The sequence below is a fragment of the Emys orbicularis genome, chromosome 1 (assembly GCF_028017835.1).
Source record: "Emys orbicularis isolate rEmyOrb1 chromosome 1, rEmyOrb1.hap1, whole genome shotgun sequence".
Taxonomy (NCBI): Eukaryota; Metazoa; Chordata; order Testudines; family Emydidae; genus Emys; species Emys orbicularis.
The window spans coordinates 204,441,857-204,457,982 of record NC_088683.1 but is presented as its reverse complement, the minus strand read 5'-3'; the positions used below and the strand labels follow the sequence as shown (position 1 = coordinate 204,457,982).

The 16,126-nt window shown below is 42.8% G+C and overlaps 1 protein-coding gene across 1 annotated transcript in view; it reads left to right on the top strand.

The window, feature by feature from the left end:
- HLCS (holocarboxylase synthetase) overlaps window positions 1-16,126 on the top strand; it is a 231,021-nt gene that overhangs the window by 201,079 nt on the left and 13,816 nt on the right. The window contains exon 7 of the mRNA XM_065402773.1: window positions 10,743-10,810. Within this exon, the coding sequence (XP_065258845.1) occupies window positions 10,743-10,810 (68 nt within the window). The remainder of the gene's footprint in view (window positions 1-10,742; window positions 10,811-16,126) is intronic.

The window sequence follows — 16,126 nt, the reverse complement described above, 5'->3', positions numbered from 1 at the left end:
TCTGCTCACTGATTGTCCCCTCTACAATGACCTGCCAGCATTCCTTCCATGATAACTTTCTCAGGGTTATTTCCATCTGTATGCCTGGTGTGATCAAAGTACATAAATTTGTGCCTGTTGATTTCCGACAACGGAGTCTGCTTCTCTTCAGTAATATTTCAAACATAAGTGTTAGTCTTCTTTTCCATCCAGGAGATACGCTTGAGTCTTCGCCAGCACCACATCTTAAACGTTTCCGTTTTTCTCTTGTCAGGAGCATTGGTTTTCCAGGATTCACATCCATAAGTCACTATGGAAAAAATTAAGCTTTTCACTGGTTGAACTTCATACGTTTTGAGATGCCATGGTTTTCCACACTTTTGTATTTCATCAAAGCATATATTTAACTCAAACTTCCATCTTTCTCTGAAAAATTGAAATGCACAAATAGACTGAAGTAGTCTGAGAAACATTGCATAAAGTACTGAGACCAGATGAGAGGTAGACGCAAGTTTTAGTAATAAGAATTTCAGGTGTCTCTCCTTCCATGGAGTGGATGGTAGTAGTGCAGCCTTCATAAAGTTCCTGGACCAGTTGGAGAAAGCTTTCAGGCATCCCGAACTCTCGCAGTATGGCAAAAATGTGCTTGTGGAGCATGGATGCAAAAGCATTAGCCAGGTCGAGCCACACTATGGCACATTGTCTCTGTGCACTCCTGGCTGTGTGGATGGCAGTCTGAAGGACAAAGTTGTGTTCATAACAACCTTCGCATGACATGAAGCCTTTCTGGATGGAGCTGATGGCTCCTCTGTTCACCGACCAGTCTGTGATCCTAGCCGTCAGGCCGCTAGCATACAGTTTGTACATGGTGAAACAGAGAGAGATGGGTCTCCAGTTGCCGTGGTCATCTCTCTCACCTTTCTTGTAGACGAGCACCGTCATAGACTTCTTCCAGGAGCTGGGAGTACAGCAGAACTATTTGCATTTGTTGAAAATGGCAGTTAATACCAGGCAACAGGGGTCTCATTTTTTCAGGAAGTTATAGCGAATGCCATCTTTTCCAGGGGCTGTGGTTTTGGTATTTGTAAGACTGGTCCTTACTTCATGTGATGTAAAGTCTTCTTCCAGGTCCCCTGCACAGCCAACTCGCCGTAGAGGATGAAGCTATCTGTAGTGGCATGAAGTAAGGCTGTGCCCTCAGCCCCATTGTTTTCAACTTAGCCATGGAGCCGTTCATTCGAGTGATCTCCAGCGGTGTAGGCGGTTTCAACCTGTACGGCAACAGCATGAATATCCTGGCCTACAAGGACGATTTGGACCTGATCGCAGACAACCCTGAGAGTCTCCAACAAATGCTCAATGTCACGAGCCAGGCTGCCAACTGGGTGGGACTCTGCTTCAATGCCAGGAAGTGTGCATGCCTGCATATCAATGGCAGTAGAAGGGACTTGGTCCAGGGTGACGCCATTTCAGATCCAGGGTGAACCTATGATCTTCCTCGAAGATGGACAAACGTACCAACACTTCAGCACGCCAACGTTTCCGCGTCCAGCAGACATCTGAGGATGCCATCGTGGAGATCCTATAAGATGTGGCCAGGATTGACTCCTCCCTACTGGCACGATGGCAGAAGAGCAATGCCTTGAACACCTTCCTGATCCCCCGTATTTTATTCGTTCTGAGGGGATCTGCCGTGGCGAAGGTACTACGTAACAAGGCGGACAACACTGTCAGGCAGCTAGTGAAGAAGTGGAGGTTTCTTCTCCAGAGGGTCAGCAATGAACTAGTGTACATCTCGCACAGGCAGGGCGGCACCAACGTCCCTCGAGCAGGTGCAACATTGCGGTGATCACTCACGCCTTACACCTTCTGACGTGCCCGGACGCCATGGTGAGGAACATCGCGGAGAGTGCTATGCAGGACGTCATCAGGAAGCGAATTGCCAGGACCCCCTCCAACCAAGTTGTCGCCACCTACCTGAGCAGTTCCCTGGAAGGCAAATTTGTAAGAGAGAGGGGAAACTGCTTTGCTCTAGACTCATGCCCGCAATGCTATGCAACACCTGGAGAAGCGAATCGGCTGCCACTGGACATGGTGTGAGGAATGTCAGGAGCTGGGAGTCCTGGTGTCACAGGTGACAAAATACAGAGCACACAATCATCATCGGAGAGCTAGAACCATGCTGGAGAGGATTCTTAAGAATGCCATCCACTCCAGTACATGGAAAACCTGAAATGGAAGCCAGACCAGCGCAAGGCCTTCGCCATCCCTGGAACGGACAGCCAACTGTGACCGGATGTCATCACCAACAAGGAACAGAAGAAGATCATCATGGTGGATGTCACAGTTCCATTTGAAAACAGGACCCTAGCCTTCCGCGATGCCCGATCTTGAAAACTGGAGAAATGCGCCCCTCTGGCTGACACCTGGAGAGCTAGGGGCTACAAGGTTCAAACTCATGCGCTGATCGTTGGAGCCCTGGTCTCATGGGACCCCAGTAACAAGCAAGGGTTGAGAGAATGTGGAATGAGTCAATGCTATGCTCAGCGGCAACTCATGGTGTCAGACACCATCAGGTGGTCGAGGGACATCTAGAACACATCGGCAGTACCAGGAGAGATAAGCTGGAGTGCCTACCAGAAGCGAAATTGGAAAGTAACTGAAATACTTCTGTGATGGATTATATCTACTAAGGGACAACCTATCCTAAATGCTCAATTACTGAGTGACAATCTACACTCATTCCTATATTTGCTTTCTACAACCAATTCTCTGTATAACTTTTCATGAGTGATGTACCCGAGTATTTGGATTCTAATACCTAAACTGTATCGTTAAACTTATTCACCTAAAATTGGGTTATTGCAGATTATGTTCTCTCTCTCTCTCTCTCTCTCTCTCTCTATATATATATATATATATATATTACGACTTTTAAACCAGATTTTGTACTTTTGGGTAATCTAAGCACTACATCCAGATGTACAGACAATCTTTTCTTAACCTGTGTATTCTATAATTTTAACATTAGCTTTATTAAATGTATATAGTGACTCAAATGCTTTAGCTCAACAGGAGTGCAGATAACTGAGAAATTTCATGAAATCTCAGTTGATTGCTTTCTTAGTTAAAACCCTTTTACAGAAAGAATACAAAAGTGCTTGATAAGTCATTCAGATATAAAGCCACAACAAAGACCAAAACAAACACCAAGCAACATAGGAAGGATGTTATCTTTTGTTTTTACAATTATAACAGGAAAATTGTTGTGTAGATCTTTAGTCATCGAGGAAACAGTGAAAATAATAGGTAAGAAACATGGGAATGAGAAGAATGGAAACCTAGTATGCGTAGGGCGGAGGGATAGCTCAGTGGTTTGAGCATTGGCCTGCTAAACCCAGAGTTGTGAGTTCAATCCTTGAGGGGGCCATTTAGGGATCTGGGGCAAAAATGTCTGGGGGTTGGTCCTGCTTTGAGCAGGGGGTTGGACTAGATGACCTCCTGAGGTCCCTTCCAACCCTGATATTCTATGATTAGGTAGGTATAAGGCACCAAGCACATCAGCATCACTTATCAGACCTGTCAACTTGCCAAGGCCTAAATTTGGGACACAATGTTTCCTTAAATGAAGGATGCAAAATTCAGGCAAATCATTCAGGAAAGTTAAAATGCTGTGGGATTCTTTTCTTTAGTGTAAATGACTTTCTGTAGTTTGAGTGTCTTCTTTGTCTAATATAAATACTTTTCAACAATGAAGATGATGATAAACCATCTTTCTGTGGACCATAGGTAACATAGGGATTAAAATGAGTGATGTACCTCATTTTGAGAGATATTTAAGAGGTATGGTGCTTAACAAATAATGGATTTCCCCTTAAATACTTTAAAAGGAACTTTAACTTTTGCAAGTTTGTCATGAAAACCTCTGTGTCAAAGTGTTGTTGTAATTTTGTTTTTGAAAATACATTTCCTCTTTGTTCAGAAAGATTTGTTTCCATTCTTAGCTCTATAAGATTCTAGGATTGTCACTCTCTGTCCTCTCAAACCTGTGATGGCTGAGTCAGTGTGAAGCGATGCAAACAGCTACAAGAGTAGTTGAAAGCTCTTTTTGTTTAAAATATCACCAGTTCAGTAATCACTGGGGTTTGTAGTCTGTTACTTGCCAATTTTTAAATTCTCAGCCATTTTCAGCTTTTTTTACACTTTATGAATTACATCTGGATGACAGCATGTTTTTATATATATTTTATTTTAATATAAATAGTTTATATAGTGTCTCTTGTTCACAATTATCCCAAAGTACTTGACAGGCTGTTTGGGAATTATTTCACCCATTGCTGAAACACAGCCTCTTCGTGGAACATGGCAACTAGTTAACTGCACACAACAGTTCAGGACAGGAAACAGACTGAAGAGAAATTTTGGTAGGCAGAATGTAATTACCCAAACTGGAATTTGGTGAGGACACTGGGGCTAAAACCTCTGTGCTTGCAAAGTGCCCTGTTTATTATCTCATTTGAAAGATGATAGCTGGCAATGTTGTATGAGTTCAGTGCATTCTGTTCTGACTCAGAGGGAGTTCTTTACCATCAGAATGCTTGTTTCCTAACATCAGATTAAGTTAGTGGATTCAATATTAAATTGGAAGGAAGTATGCCACCTACTGAATCACCAACAGTACCTCCTCTAGTATCTAACTTTACCTTTGAATGTCTCTATTCCTATCAGTGACTGGGCTTGATTCTTCTTAGTGTGTGAAGCAGGATGAAATTGTAGCTCAAGGTGACATAGCTACAGACTGCATTGTGTATATTTTAATTATTTTACAGTAACCAGGCAATGTTTTACTCTGGACAAGAGCAGTTAGATCTGTTCTTGATCAATATGTTTATAACTCTTTGGTTCACTTCTGAAGATATCATTCTTAATATGTTGTGATAAATTTTTTTTATTGCATCCCAATAACTACTCTGTTTGTTAAACCTTGGCACTGGAATTCATTTTTAATGAAATCCATTTCATTTCCATTTATTTTGTTAGCTTTTCATAATGGTTCAAGTAGTATTTTTTTTTTCAAGGAAAGAAAGGTAATGAATTGAAAAGATTACTTTTTTGAAGGAAAAAATTAAATTGTTCAGAATGGGTTTTTTAAATTAAATTGAAACAACTTAAGTCCTTACTTCCCCTCACATCTCCCTTGGAAACTCCCTCCTTTACTATAACCTTGTGGTCTTGATGATATTCACAGAGAAGCTGATTTACTGAATAAAGAACTTCTTTAAGTTTTGAGTTTTGGAACATTACCAGTGTGTCTGAACCCAGGTTTCAAATTTTACTGGCATTTTGTTGGCAAACCAGTTTTTGGAGTCCCTTCTTATTTGAGTATGTTTCCTGACACCTTTGGCTGTGTGTTACTGTGTTTTTACATTCTGTCTCTTTTAAAAAAATAGTATATAAACATTTACAAAGAATTAATTTAAAAATATCTGGTATAAAAGTAGAATAAAGACACAAGAAAATTACCAATTGAAAATTCAGAAAGCACAAAAAATAAGTACCATTTTTATTGCCGAGGTACCAAAAGTAGCAATGTTATCTCCTGTCCAGTCAGTGGGCCCAGTCCTCAAAACACTTCAAATGAAGTGGTCACAACTGTGTGTAGCCACATTGACTTCATCCTCCTCACAATAGCACTATGTCTAGTAATAAGTGTTTACAGAATTGGGTCCTACGGTTGACACTCTTGTTGCTAGCACAATTTTTTTTCCTCCGACAACTGTCCAAAGTGCGTAACTGTAAGACATTTGGTTTTCAACCTGTGGTCCCTGGACACCAGGGGTCTACAGACTGTGTAAAGATTTCTAAAGGGGTCTGCACCTCCATTTGAGATTTTTTTAGGGGTCCACAAATGAAAAAGGGTTGAAAACTACTGCTGTAAAACAACCTTGTTAGCCCAATTTCATTCACAGCAGACAGAGGTCAGAAAAAATATGATGACCTTAATATGGTAGATTCTTCTTTGTACAATAAGTGTTTATAGCAAGGTAGGAAAAACTAGCAGTGTAAAATTACAAGGCTTTTTGTAAATCTACAGAAGTCTGGAACACCTTCATCACTTTTTTTTTTTTTTTTAAGAGATGCAGGAAACTAATATCTGGAGACGTAAAAGAGACTATTGCTTTAAATGATCACTTTGTGTACTAGTACTAATATGGGAAAAGGCTGTTTTATGTGGAAGCTGCTTGGATTTCTGCTATAAAAGAGAAATTTTGGCATATTGATGAGCTCCAACACGTACTAATGACTGGTTGGGTAGAATGTCTCTGTGTTGCAAGCACTGCACTAAAGAATCAACAATTTCAGGTAGTCTGCACTGTGTAGAAATAGATGGGTCTCGAAAAGTAGCTGGGATTAGAGGCCTTTTCTGTGTAATTACACTGTGAAAATAAAGGGTAATGGTACATTTAGAAAATGTAGTGGAATATATTGTTAAAGATGAGCTTTTTTTTTTCCCAGTGGAAGGAGTTGTTAACTTGAAAACTGTTCTGCTCACAAAGATGCTTTTGTGTTCCCATAGATAAACTCATAATTTTATTAGTATATTTTGAATTTAGTTAGAAAAACAAATAGAAAACCTACAATATGTAACAACTTGGGAATGGGATAAAGAATTCTTTAGCATGTTGTGAATGGCACACAGTACATAGGAGAAAACAGAGTGGATTTGTAGCAAAGAGACTGAACGATTTGACACACGTTAGCCATGAGTCTGCATTTCATGACTTTTGTGAGCTTTAAACTAGACCCAGAGCTAGCTTTAGTGTGGATTTATTGGGGGAAGAGAGATGAAGTTTGAGCAACTTAATTTAATTAAGTTAAAAAAAACAACTTACTTACCTGGTGAATAATTTACTATTTTATTGTTTGAAAGGGGCAAAACCATCCCTCCTCTAAAATTTGTTATAGGACTTATTGTTAGCATGCAACAAAATGATGTTATGCGGAATTCTACTATGGAGGGTATTTCTACAATTGTAAGAACTAAGAATTGGAATGGAAATGTCAATAGAACTGTCATTTAGAAGTAACAGTCTTTTCAGTAATGCATTTTAAGATCTGACAACTTGTCTTCCAAGATGCTCCTGGGGAAAGCCTGAATTATAAAACCATAAATGGCACTATGTAGTAACGTCTGAGCATTTCTGTCACAGTGCAATAGGATCGTTGATTGACTTATCTTCTTTTATACGGTCCTATGGACCTTTGTAGCTATTGAAAATATTTTAAACTCTATCGAGAGGGAAGGCTTTGTTTCAGTACAGTTTATTCTTTAGAAAAGTATCCAGCTCAAACTCCCATTACCTAAATTAAGGAGATGGATTACACATCGGGTATCAGGCACTATAATGAAATATGTAAATATATCAATACATACACTGCTAATTTCCAGAAAGGATATAATGGACTATGGCTACGGTTAAGTAATAAAAATGGAACAGAGAGTTTGCAGGTCACCTCTTTGTCTGAAATATCATAGGAGACTTGGATCAAGTGGCATGTCCTTTTTTTCAGTTTGACTAAAAAATATTATCTCTTTGTTCTAATACTGTTTCCAATATTATGGCATTCTCTGTAAATGAAATCATAGTAACTATAATCAAGCAACTTGAAGGGTGTGATTTGTTTTTTTTAAATCCCTCCCTCTCCCCACCCAGAACAAAGACATTCAGAGTTAAGGGTAGAAGTCTGTCTCTAACCTATGCCCAGGTATTTCAACATCTGGAATGTAATGTTGCCTTTTGTAATACCTCTGCAATACTGTAACACAGCAGGGTGCATTAATGAGACTTTCAGCTTTAAACCCACAACATCAATGAAATGTATAGTTGTCAGGCTGTTAACATTATTCAAACATAGTTTTTGTGGTTTCAATTCCCATTTTATGTTGCTATATACACAAAAGCCATTGCATTGGCTAGCTGTGGGGACTGATGGTTCTTTGGCCCTGATATTTCTATGAACCATTTAAGTATTGTTTACTACTCTTGACAACATAGACTGTAAATTATGTTGTGAAAAATTATTAATGTGCTAGTATTTTACCATTTAATATTTCAGTTGCTTTAAACACCAGAAGTGCACAGTTCACAGTTTGTCAGGTACCGCAAAAAAATTGTGGTGGTGAAGAAAATTTGAAATGAAATTAAAGCATTTTTTTCCAGAATCAGATAAATGCTTTTCTTTATCCCTACCTGTTGAGTAAATTTAGTTTGAATGGATCAATCTTCTAGATTCATCAGTGAGGTCTTCTGTCTTAATTCATTGTGCAACAATGAGAAACACAGAACTTTATGAAAACATTGAAATGAAGGGGAAAGTGAAATAAAAGAGGAAATGAAAGTATGAGATAACTTCATCATATTACATTATGCCATTGATGAACCCCCTTTTCCTCCTTCAATCTAATCGGTCACAAATATAATCATTTATTTCTTCAGTGGGAACATCAATAGCTAAGAATGTAAATCCATCTACAATTGCTTCTTTCTAGTAAAGAAAATTCAAACAACTTTTCTTTTCCAGAAATGAAACAACCCCGCCCACCCCAAAAAACCAACACAATTTATTAAGTTCAGAAGCACTTTATTATTGCCTTGGAGCTGTGTGGCCGTGCCTCCAGGGCTATCTCAGATAGCAGAAATAAATCCGTCTGCCTCCAGTTGTCTCAGCCTAGGTATTAGCGACTTCCCCATGTTGTGTACCTCCTTACAGAATTTCCTCTTGGCCTAAACAATACAATCTCACTGTTCTCAAACTCAGTCTTGTTAACTGTTGCCAAACCTCTAACAGTTCCATGCATATGTTCCCTTAATCATATCTCTTTGTTTTAGAGGTCTGTGTTTGGTTTCAGAACTAACTTTATTCCTGCCCTGATTTTTTTACCCCCATAGCTGTAACATGACTATCTATTGTTTGCCTGATATTTAAAGAACCTAGATCATATGAACAGAGAAGTGACAAACAAGTTTGTTTCGGCAAAATTTGTAATCTGTCCTTAGCCCCATTTCCAAATTTAAATTAATGTCCTTGTTGGAGTACCATGAATTCAGTATTGTAGCTGAAGTGATGTTAATGAGTACAAAGAACCTCTCTGGATTTTGCTACTGGTTCCCAACACAAGGAAAGGTGTATTTCAATATTAAAGAGTGACTGTAGATAGGCAATCATAGTCTCAATAAGCAATTTGTAGTGTCCAAGAGAAACAATTCTCAAGCTGTATTTCATGTGAAATGGAAGTGGGACTGGCAAAGAGATCTTCTGGCTAGTGTTCTTTGAAAATGTTTCACATTGATTTCTGCAATAATGTGAAAAAAAACATCTGTTGGACCTGTTAAATCTCCAGTCAGCTGTGGTTCAAGTATTTCTAATTAGTAAAGGTGTTTTATAGTCCAAACCTCTCTTTGGCCCTTAGAATAACCTACTCCTTTCATAGTCATGTGAGCAATTGAATCATTATGCAGAGATGTTCTGAGATTTCAGGAAGTGGTTACTTTTCTGTATTTTTGCTCTACTTCCTCTCCCTTATCTAGCCACAGCCATTAATAAAATACCACATTTCAAATTAAAAAGCGGGGGAGGAGGGGGAAGCAGACGAATAGCTCCTTCAGTAGCTGTCTGCCATAACATTTATTCCCAGTAGGCAGCAGAGGGTGCACTTGTACTTATTAGTTCCTACTATACAGTGTCACTATCTTGGTTACAGGAGGACTTGGAAGTCCTTGAATCTTCTTCCTAAATTCAGAAGAAATAATTCTGAATGCCACTTACTCTTTTCTGATTAGTGTGGCACATACTGCCTAAGGCAAAACCACCTTTAATTTAAATGAACTACTCTTTATTTGCATTAAAAGTGAGCTTTTTCAGACTATAAATTATTTACTAGATTTATCTTGTATAGCCAAACAATGGTAACATCATGTGGATCTTTTTTGTCTGTTAAATAATTTCTTTTCCCCAAAACTTAAAATGAAATGAAGAAGGATCATAATACAGTTGAAATATGTTTAAAACAGTTCTCATAGTAAGATTTTTTTAAAGTTAATGTTGACTCATTTGGTGGCATTCAAGTGTACTTTCTACGGATTCCCAGAGGAAAGTTAGTATTCTTTTAAGTGAAACTATTTTAACAGCAGAGCGCAAGCCTAAACCAAACCAGTGTTCTCTAGAGTTCTCAGAAGGTGTAGATTTATTTACTGTAGTTAAATCATAATTAGTTCTCAGGGGATAGTGTATCTTTTAAACTGCTTTATTGCCACCATATTGGTTTTCTAAATAATCAGAAACTGCTGCTGTTATATTGTAGAGTATGAACAAAAATTTGCTGTAAGTAGAAACAAATGTCTGGAATCGCTACTTGTCACTTATGGGAGATAGTGACACAAGTTAGAAGAAATAAGTACTTCTCTGAGAAATACTAAAGAAATACAGCCATCTGTGTTTTAAAAAGCACCTTAAATGAACTATGGTCATATCTTTTTTCCAGAATTACAGATGCAGTATTATTTCACTTGGTCATTTTTCAGTTAGCTTCTCTTTTTGGATTTTCCATTGCCCTTTTCACCTAATCATAAATTATAACTGAAAATGAATAAATGATGCTTTTAATTTGATGTAAAATATTAGCCTCTATTTAAATGTTGATGGTAGATTTTCATGAAAAAAGCTGACTGTTCTAGCTGACAATCTTTTTCCTTAATTGGCAGGTTGATGTTCAATTTGCCTCAGGAAATGGATTTAATAGCAATTGCAGTTCGACAAACACAAGGGAAAGGTAAGTAGGTTTTCTTGCAACACTAACAGAAAGAAGATAGTTTATTGCATTTATTCAGTAATGTAGTTAATATAGATCATTTATAGTAGGGCTGTCAAGTGCTTTAAAAAAATTAATCATAATTAATCACACTGTTAAATAATAATAGAATACCATTTATTTAAATATTTTTGGATGCTTTCTACATTTTCAAATATATTGATTTCAGTTACATCACAGAATACAAAGTGTACAGTGCTCACCTTATATTTATTTCAGATTAAAAATATTTGCACTGTAAATAATAAAATAGTATTTTTCAATTCACCCAATACAAGTACTGTAGTGCAATCTCTTTATCATGAAAGTTAAACTTACAAATGTAGACTTATGTACAAAAAAAACTGCATTCAAAAATAAAATAATGTAAAACTTTAGAGCCTACAAGTCCACTCAGTCCTACTTCATATTCAACCAATTGCTCAGACAGACAAGTTTGTTTACATTTGCAGGAGATAATGCTTCCTGCTTCTCGTTCACGATGTCACCTGAAAGTGAGAACAGGCGTTCACATGGCTCTGTTCTAGCCTGGGTCGCAATATATTTACATGCTAGATGCGCTAAAGATTCATATGTCCCTTCATGCTTCAACCACCATTCCAGAGGACAGGCGTCCATGCTGATGACGGGTTCTGCCCAATAACAATCCAAAGCAGTGCGGACCGACGCATGTTCATTTTCATCCTCTGAGTCAGATGCCACAAGCAGAAGGTTGATTTCTTTTTTGGAGGTTCGGGTTCTGTAGTTTCCGCATCGGAGTATTGCTCTTTTAAGACTTCTGAAAGCATGTGCCACACCTCGTTCCTCTCAAATTTTGGAAGGCACTTCAGATTCTTAAACCTTGGGTTGAGTGCTGTAGCTATCTTTAGAAATCTCACATTGGTACCTTCTTTGCGTTTTGTCAAATCTGCAGCAAAAGTGTTCTTAAAAGGAACCACAAGTGCTGAGTCATCATCCGAGACTACTATAACATGAAATATATGGCCGAAACAGGTAAAACAGAGCCGGAGACATACAATTCTCCCCCAAGGAGTTCAGTCACAAATTTAATTAATGCATTATTTTTTTAACAAGCATCATCAGCATGGAAGCATGTCCTCTGGAATGGTGGCCGAAGTATGAAGGAGCATACAAATATTTAGCATATTTGGCATGCACATACCTTGCAATGCCGGCTACAAAAGTCCCATGCGAATGCCTGTTCTCACTTTCAGGTGACATTGTAAATAAGAAGCAGGCAGCATTATCTCCCATAAATGTCAACAAACTTGTTTGTCTTAGCGATTGGCTGAACAAGAAGTAGGACTAAGTGGACTTGTAGGCTCTAAAGTTTTGCATTGTTTTGTTTTTCGAGTGCTTGCTCATGTCCATTCCATATTAGGTGTGTGTGCTCGCCACATGCAGCAGTGCCAGAAGTTTTTCCCTCAGCGGTATCTCTAGGGGACTGGCTCTGGCGCCCTCTAGAGTGGTGGCTGCATGGTGCGGTATAAGGAGCGCCACCGGCTCCCCGCACCCTCAGTTCCTTCTTGCCGCCAGTGACAGTGCTGGAATATCTGCTGTTTCAGCTAGAATTGTTTTGTTCTCCATTTTTGTGAACTTTATAAACCTGTAATATAGTTGTATATAGTTAGTAGTTGAATTAGTTACCCTTAGAAGTAGTTTTTAAAGTCTTTGTTAGTCCCGAATGGGACTCAGCCTGGGGACGGGGCATGCCCCGGTCCCCAGGCTTTAAGCCCTGCGATCATTGCAAACGGCCTATGCCCATCAGCGATCCACATGATAGTTGCCTAAGGTGCTTGGGCGAAGGGCACATAAGCGACAAGTGTCATCTTTGTAAGTCCTTCAAACCCAGGACGAAAAGGGAGCGGGACAATCGCCTGAAAGGGAAAGGAAAGGGCTGGGGGCAAGCCAAGACCCACGCCAGACAGCTCAATGCCCCCTTAGGGAAGTCGGGACCCAGCTCAAGTCGAGCTGTGCAGGCCATCCCATACCTTGCCTTCGACTCTGGATAGCAGTACAGGCCTCCGTCAGCTTCAGGTGCCATCGGCAGGCAGCTCAGGAGATCCTGATGCTTCCGGTACTGCCCACACTGGCTCCGGCAGTACCCCGGTCTCGGGGTAAACCCGCCTTGGGGCCTCCACGTACGTCCCCGCATCAGCGGCACTGTTTCCCATCACATGGCATGTCCTGCCACCGCTCCCCTGCCCGAAGCTATCATGCCTCAGAGCTAGAGAGGCAGGCTCAGCAGAGCCCTCTTCGGTCCCCAGACCTTGGGCACCAACAGCAGGATTCGAGGCGTACCTCACCAGTAGCCTGGCACAGATCCACCGAGGCATGCGCTCCCTGGCAGGAGACTGACCCCTCACATCGCCAAGAGCTTGTTACAGATCTCAGGACCAATTGGGGGACTAAAGCCACCGATCACCAGCCCGTTGTCATCAGTCTTCCAGATGGTGGTCGCCCTATTCGGGAAGATCCTCCCAGCAACCAGTGCGTGATAGCTCCTGATCCCGCTTGACATCCGGTACCAGTCAAGTAGCGTAAAGCGTAGATTGCCAGGTTTCTGACACTGATCCACCGAACACCGTCAGTCCCCAAGGCCCAGACCAAGACCTTCATCTCGCTTGGACAGATCTACCTTAAGGCACAGTGACCAGCACCGGTCAGATAAGAGCTGCCGCTCCACCCAATCCTGGTCGCCGGGTAGCGACCGTTCCGGCGATAGCTCCAGCACGGAGCAGGGTTCCATAACTCCAGGGCATCTACGATACTTGCGCTGTCGCCTACATCATCAGCACCGAAACCTGTCCCAGGGCCCCAAGTGCAGTGTCCGGCGCCATGGTACCCATGGAACCCTTGGGGGTTCACCCAACCTTCCCAGGCTGCCCCATCGGTGTCAGGAGCCTCGGACAGGTCAGCGGCCTCGACATCCCAACCCCCTCCAGTGCCTGAGACTTATGGGAGAAGGACCCCACAGGTCCAGGAGGACCCAGGGGAGCAGCCTGGTGGCCCACCAATGGACGTCGAGGGTCCTGGTACCGGCATCGTCCTTGTTGTCGCCAGATGAGGCTATCATAGAGCCCTCTTACCCAGTTCCTCAGGATGACGCTAAGGCGCACCAGGAACTATTGAAGAGGGTTGCTTCTACCCTGGGGCTTCAGGCCGAGGAATTGGAGGAGCCTTCGGTCTTCGTATTTGATGTCATCTGCTCCTCAGCACCTGCCAGGGTGGCTTTACCCCTTCATGAAGGGGTATCGAAGATTACCACTGCCCTGTGGCAGACTCCCTCCTCCTTGCCCCCCATCTCTAAAAGGGCCGAGCGCAAGTACTTTGTGCCAACCAAGAGGCATGAGTACTTATATTCCCACCTGGCCTCCAATTCCCTGATGGTAGAGGCAATTAACCACAGGGAGAGGCAGGGTCAACCCGGGGCTACCCCCAAAAACAAAGACTCAAGGAGGCTGGATCTCTTTGCACACAAAGTTTATTTGTCTTCCAGCCTGCAGTTGGGAGTGGCCAATCACCAGGCCCTCCTTGGATGTTACGATTACAGCATGTGGCAGGCCATGGCCAACTTCGAGGCTTCACTTCCCGAAGGGTCCAGGAAGGAATTCTGGGTGATCCTCGAGGAGAGCACGGCTGTGGCCAGAGCGGCCCTCCAGGCAGCTTCAGACTCAGCGGATTCTGCCACCCGCACCATGGCCTCCGCCATCTCCATGCGGCGAGCTTCCTGGCTGCTCCTGTCGGGCTTTTGCACTGAGGCTCAGCAGTCGATGCAGGACCTTCCCTTCGATGGCCAGGCCCTGTTTGCAGAGCAGACAGCCTGAAAACTCTGGGACTTTATGTCCCAGGCCTGGCACGTAAGCGGTTCAAACCACAACAGCCTCAGGGACAAGGGAGCCAGCCTCGGTAGGACCCGCCTCACAAGAAGGCCAAGGGCTACAAACGCCACCTGAGCCACCCTCCTCCACCCTCTGCTCAGTCGGACTCCACCCGAAACAATCAGGGGGCCAAGCACATTTTGAGGATGTGCCTGAGGGCGACCTACCAGACTATATTCCCTGGATCCATCTTCTTCAGTTTTTTCCAACCGCCTTTTCTTTTTCCTCCTTGCGTGGACCGCTATAACCTCGGACTGCTGGGTCCTGAACACAGGGTTATACCCCCCCGTTTATTTCTACCCCCCACCCAGGCTCCTTCCCCGTCCCTCTTCAGGGACCCGTCTCACGAGAGTCTCCTCACGCAGGAGGTCCAAGGGTTACTGCAGCTGGGTGCGGTGGAGGAGGTTCCTCTCGAATACAGGAACAAGGGGTTCTATTCCTGGTACTTTTTAATCCCAAAGGCCAAGGGCGGTCTACAGCCTGTTCTGGACATGCGAGACCTCAACAAGTACCTAAAGAAGCTGAAGTTCTGAATGGTCTCCCTGGCCTCTATCCTCCCGTCCCTGGATCTGGGAGACTGGTATGCCGCCCTTGACTTGAAGGGCACATACTTCCACATAGCGATCTTTCAAGGACACAGACGCTTCCTCCAATTTATGGGGGGACCCGGCCACTACCAATTTACTGTCCTCCCATCTGGCCTAGCAACAGCACCGAGGGTGTTCACCAAGTGCATGTCGGTGGTGGCAGCTTATCTCAGGTGCCGGGATATCCAGAGCTACCCGTACCTCGACGAATGGCTGGTCAAAGGCAGCTCCAGGTCTCAGGTCCAAAAGGATGTTGTGGTGCTGCAAGCCACGACGCTCCCTGGGCCTACTGGTGAACGACAAAAAGTCGACGATAGTTCCAGTGCAAAGGATAGAGTTCATCAGAGCGGAGCTCGACTCGACCTGTGCCAGAGCGTTCCTGCCACTTCAAAGGTTCCAGACATTGGCGGACCTCATCGCGGAGTCTCTGCATTCCCCCTGACTGCGGCCAGGGTTTGCCTGTGTCTGCTGGGCCACATGGCAGCTTGCACATACATTGTCCGCCATGCCAGGCTCCGGATGCGGCCCCTGCAGCAATGGCTGACTGTGGTCTTTTCCCAGTCTAGGGATCACCTGGAAAAGATTGTTACCACCCTCCCCGGTAATACTCACCTCGCTGCATTGATGGACCGATCGTGAGAAGGTCCTAGAGAGAGTTCCGTTCGACAACCCCCCTCACTCCATCGAGTTGGTGTTGGACGCCTCGGACCTTGGCTGCGGTGCGCACCTCAGAGATCTCCAGACCCAGGGTATGTGGTCCCCGGAGAAGATGACGCTACACATAAATGTCAAAGAACTCAGAACAGTCC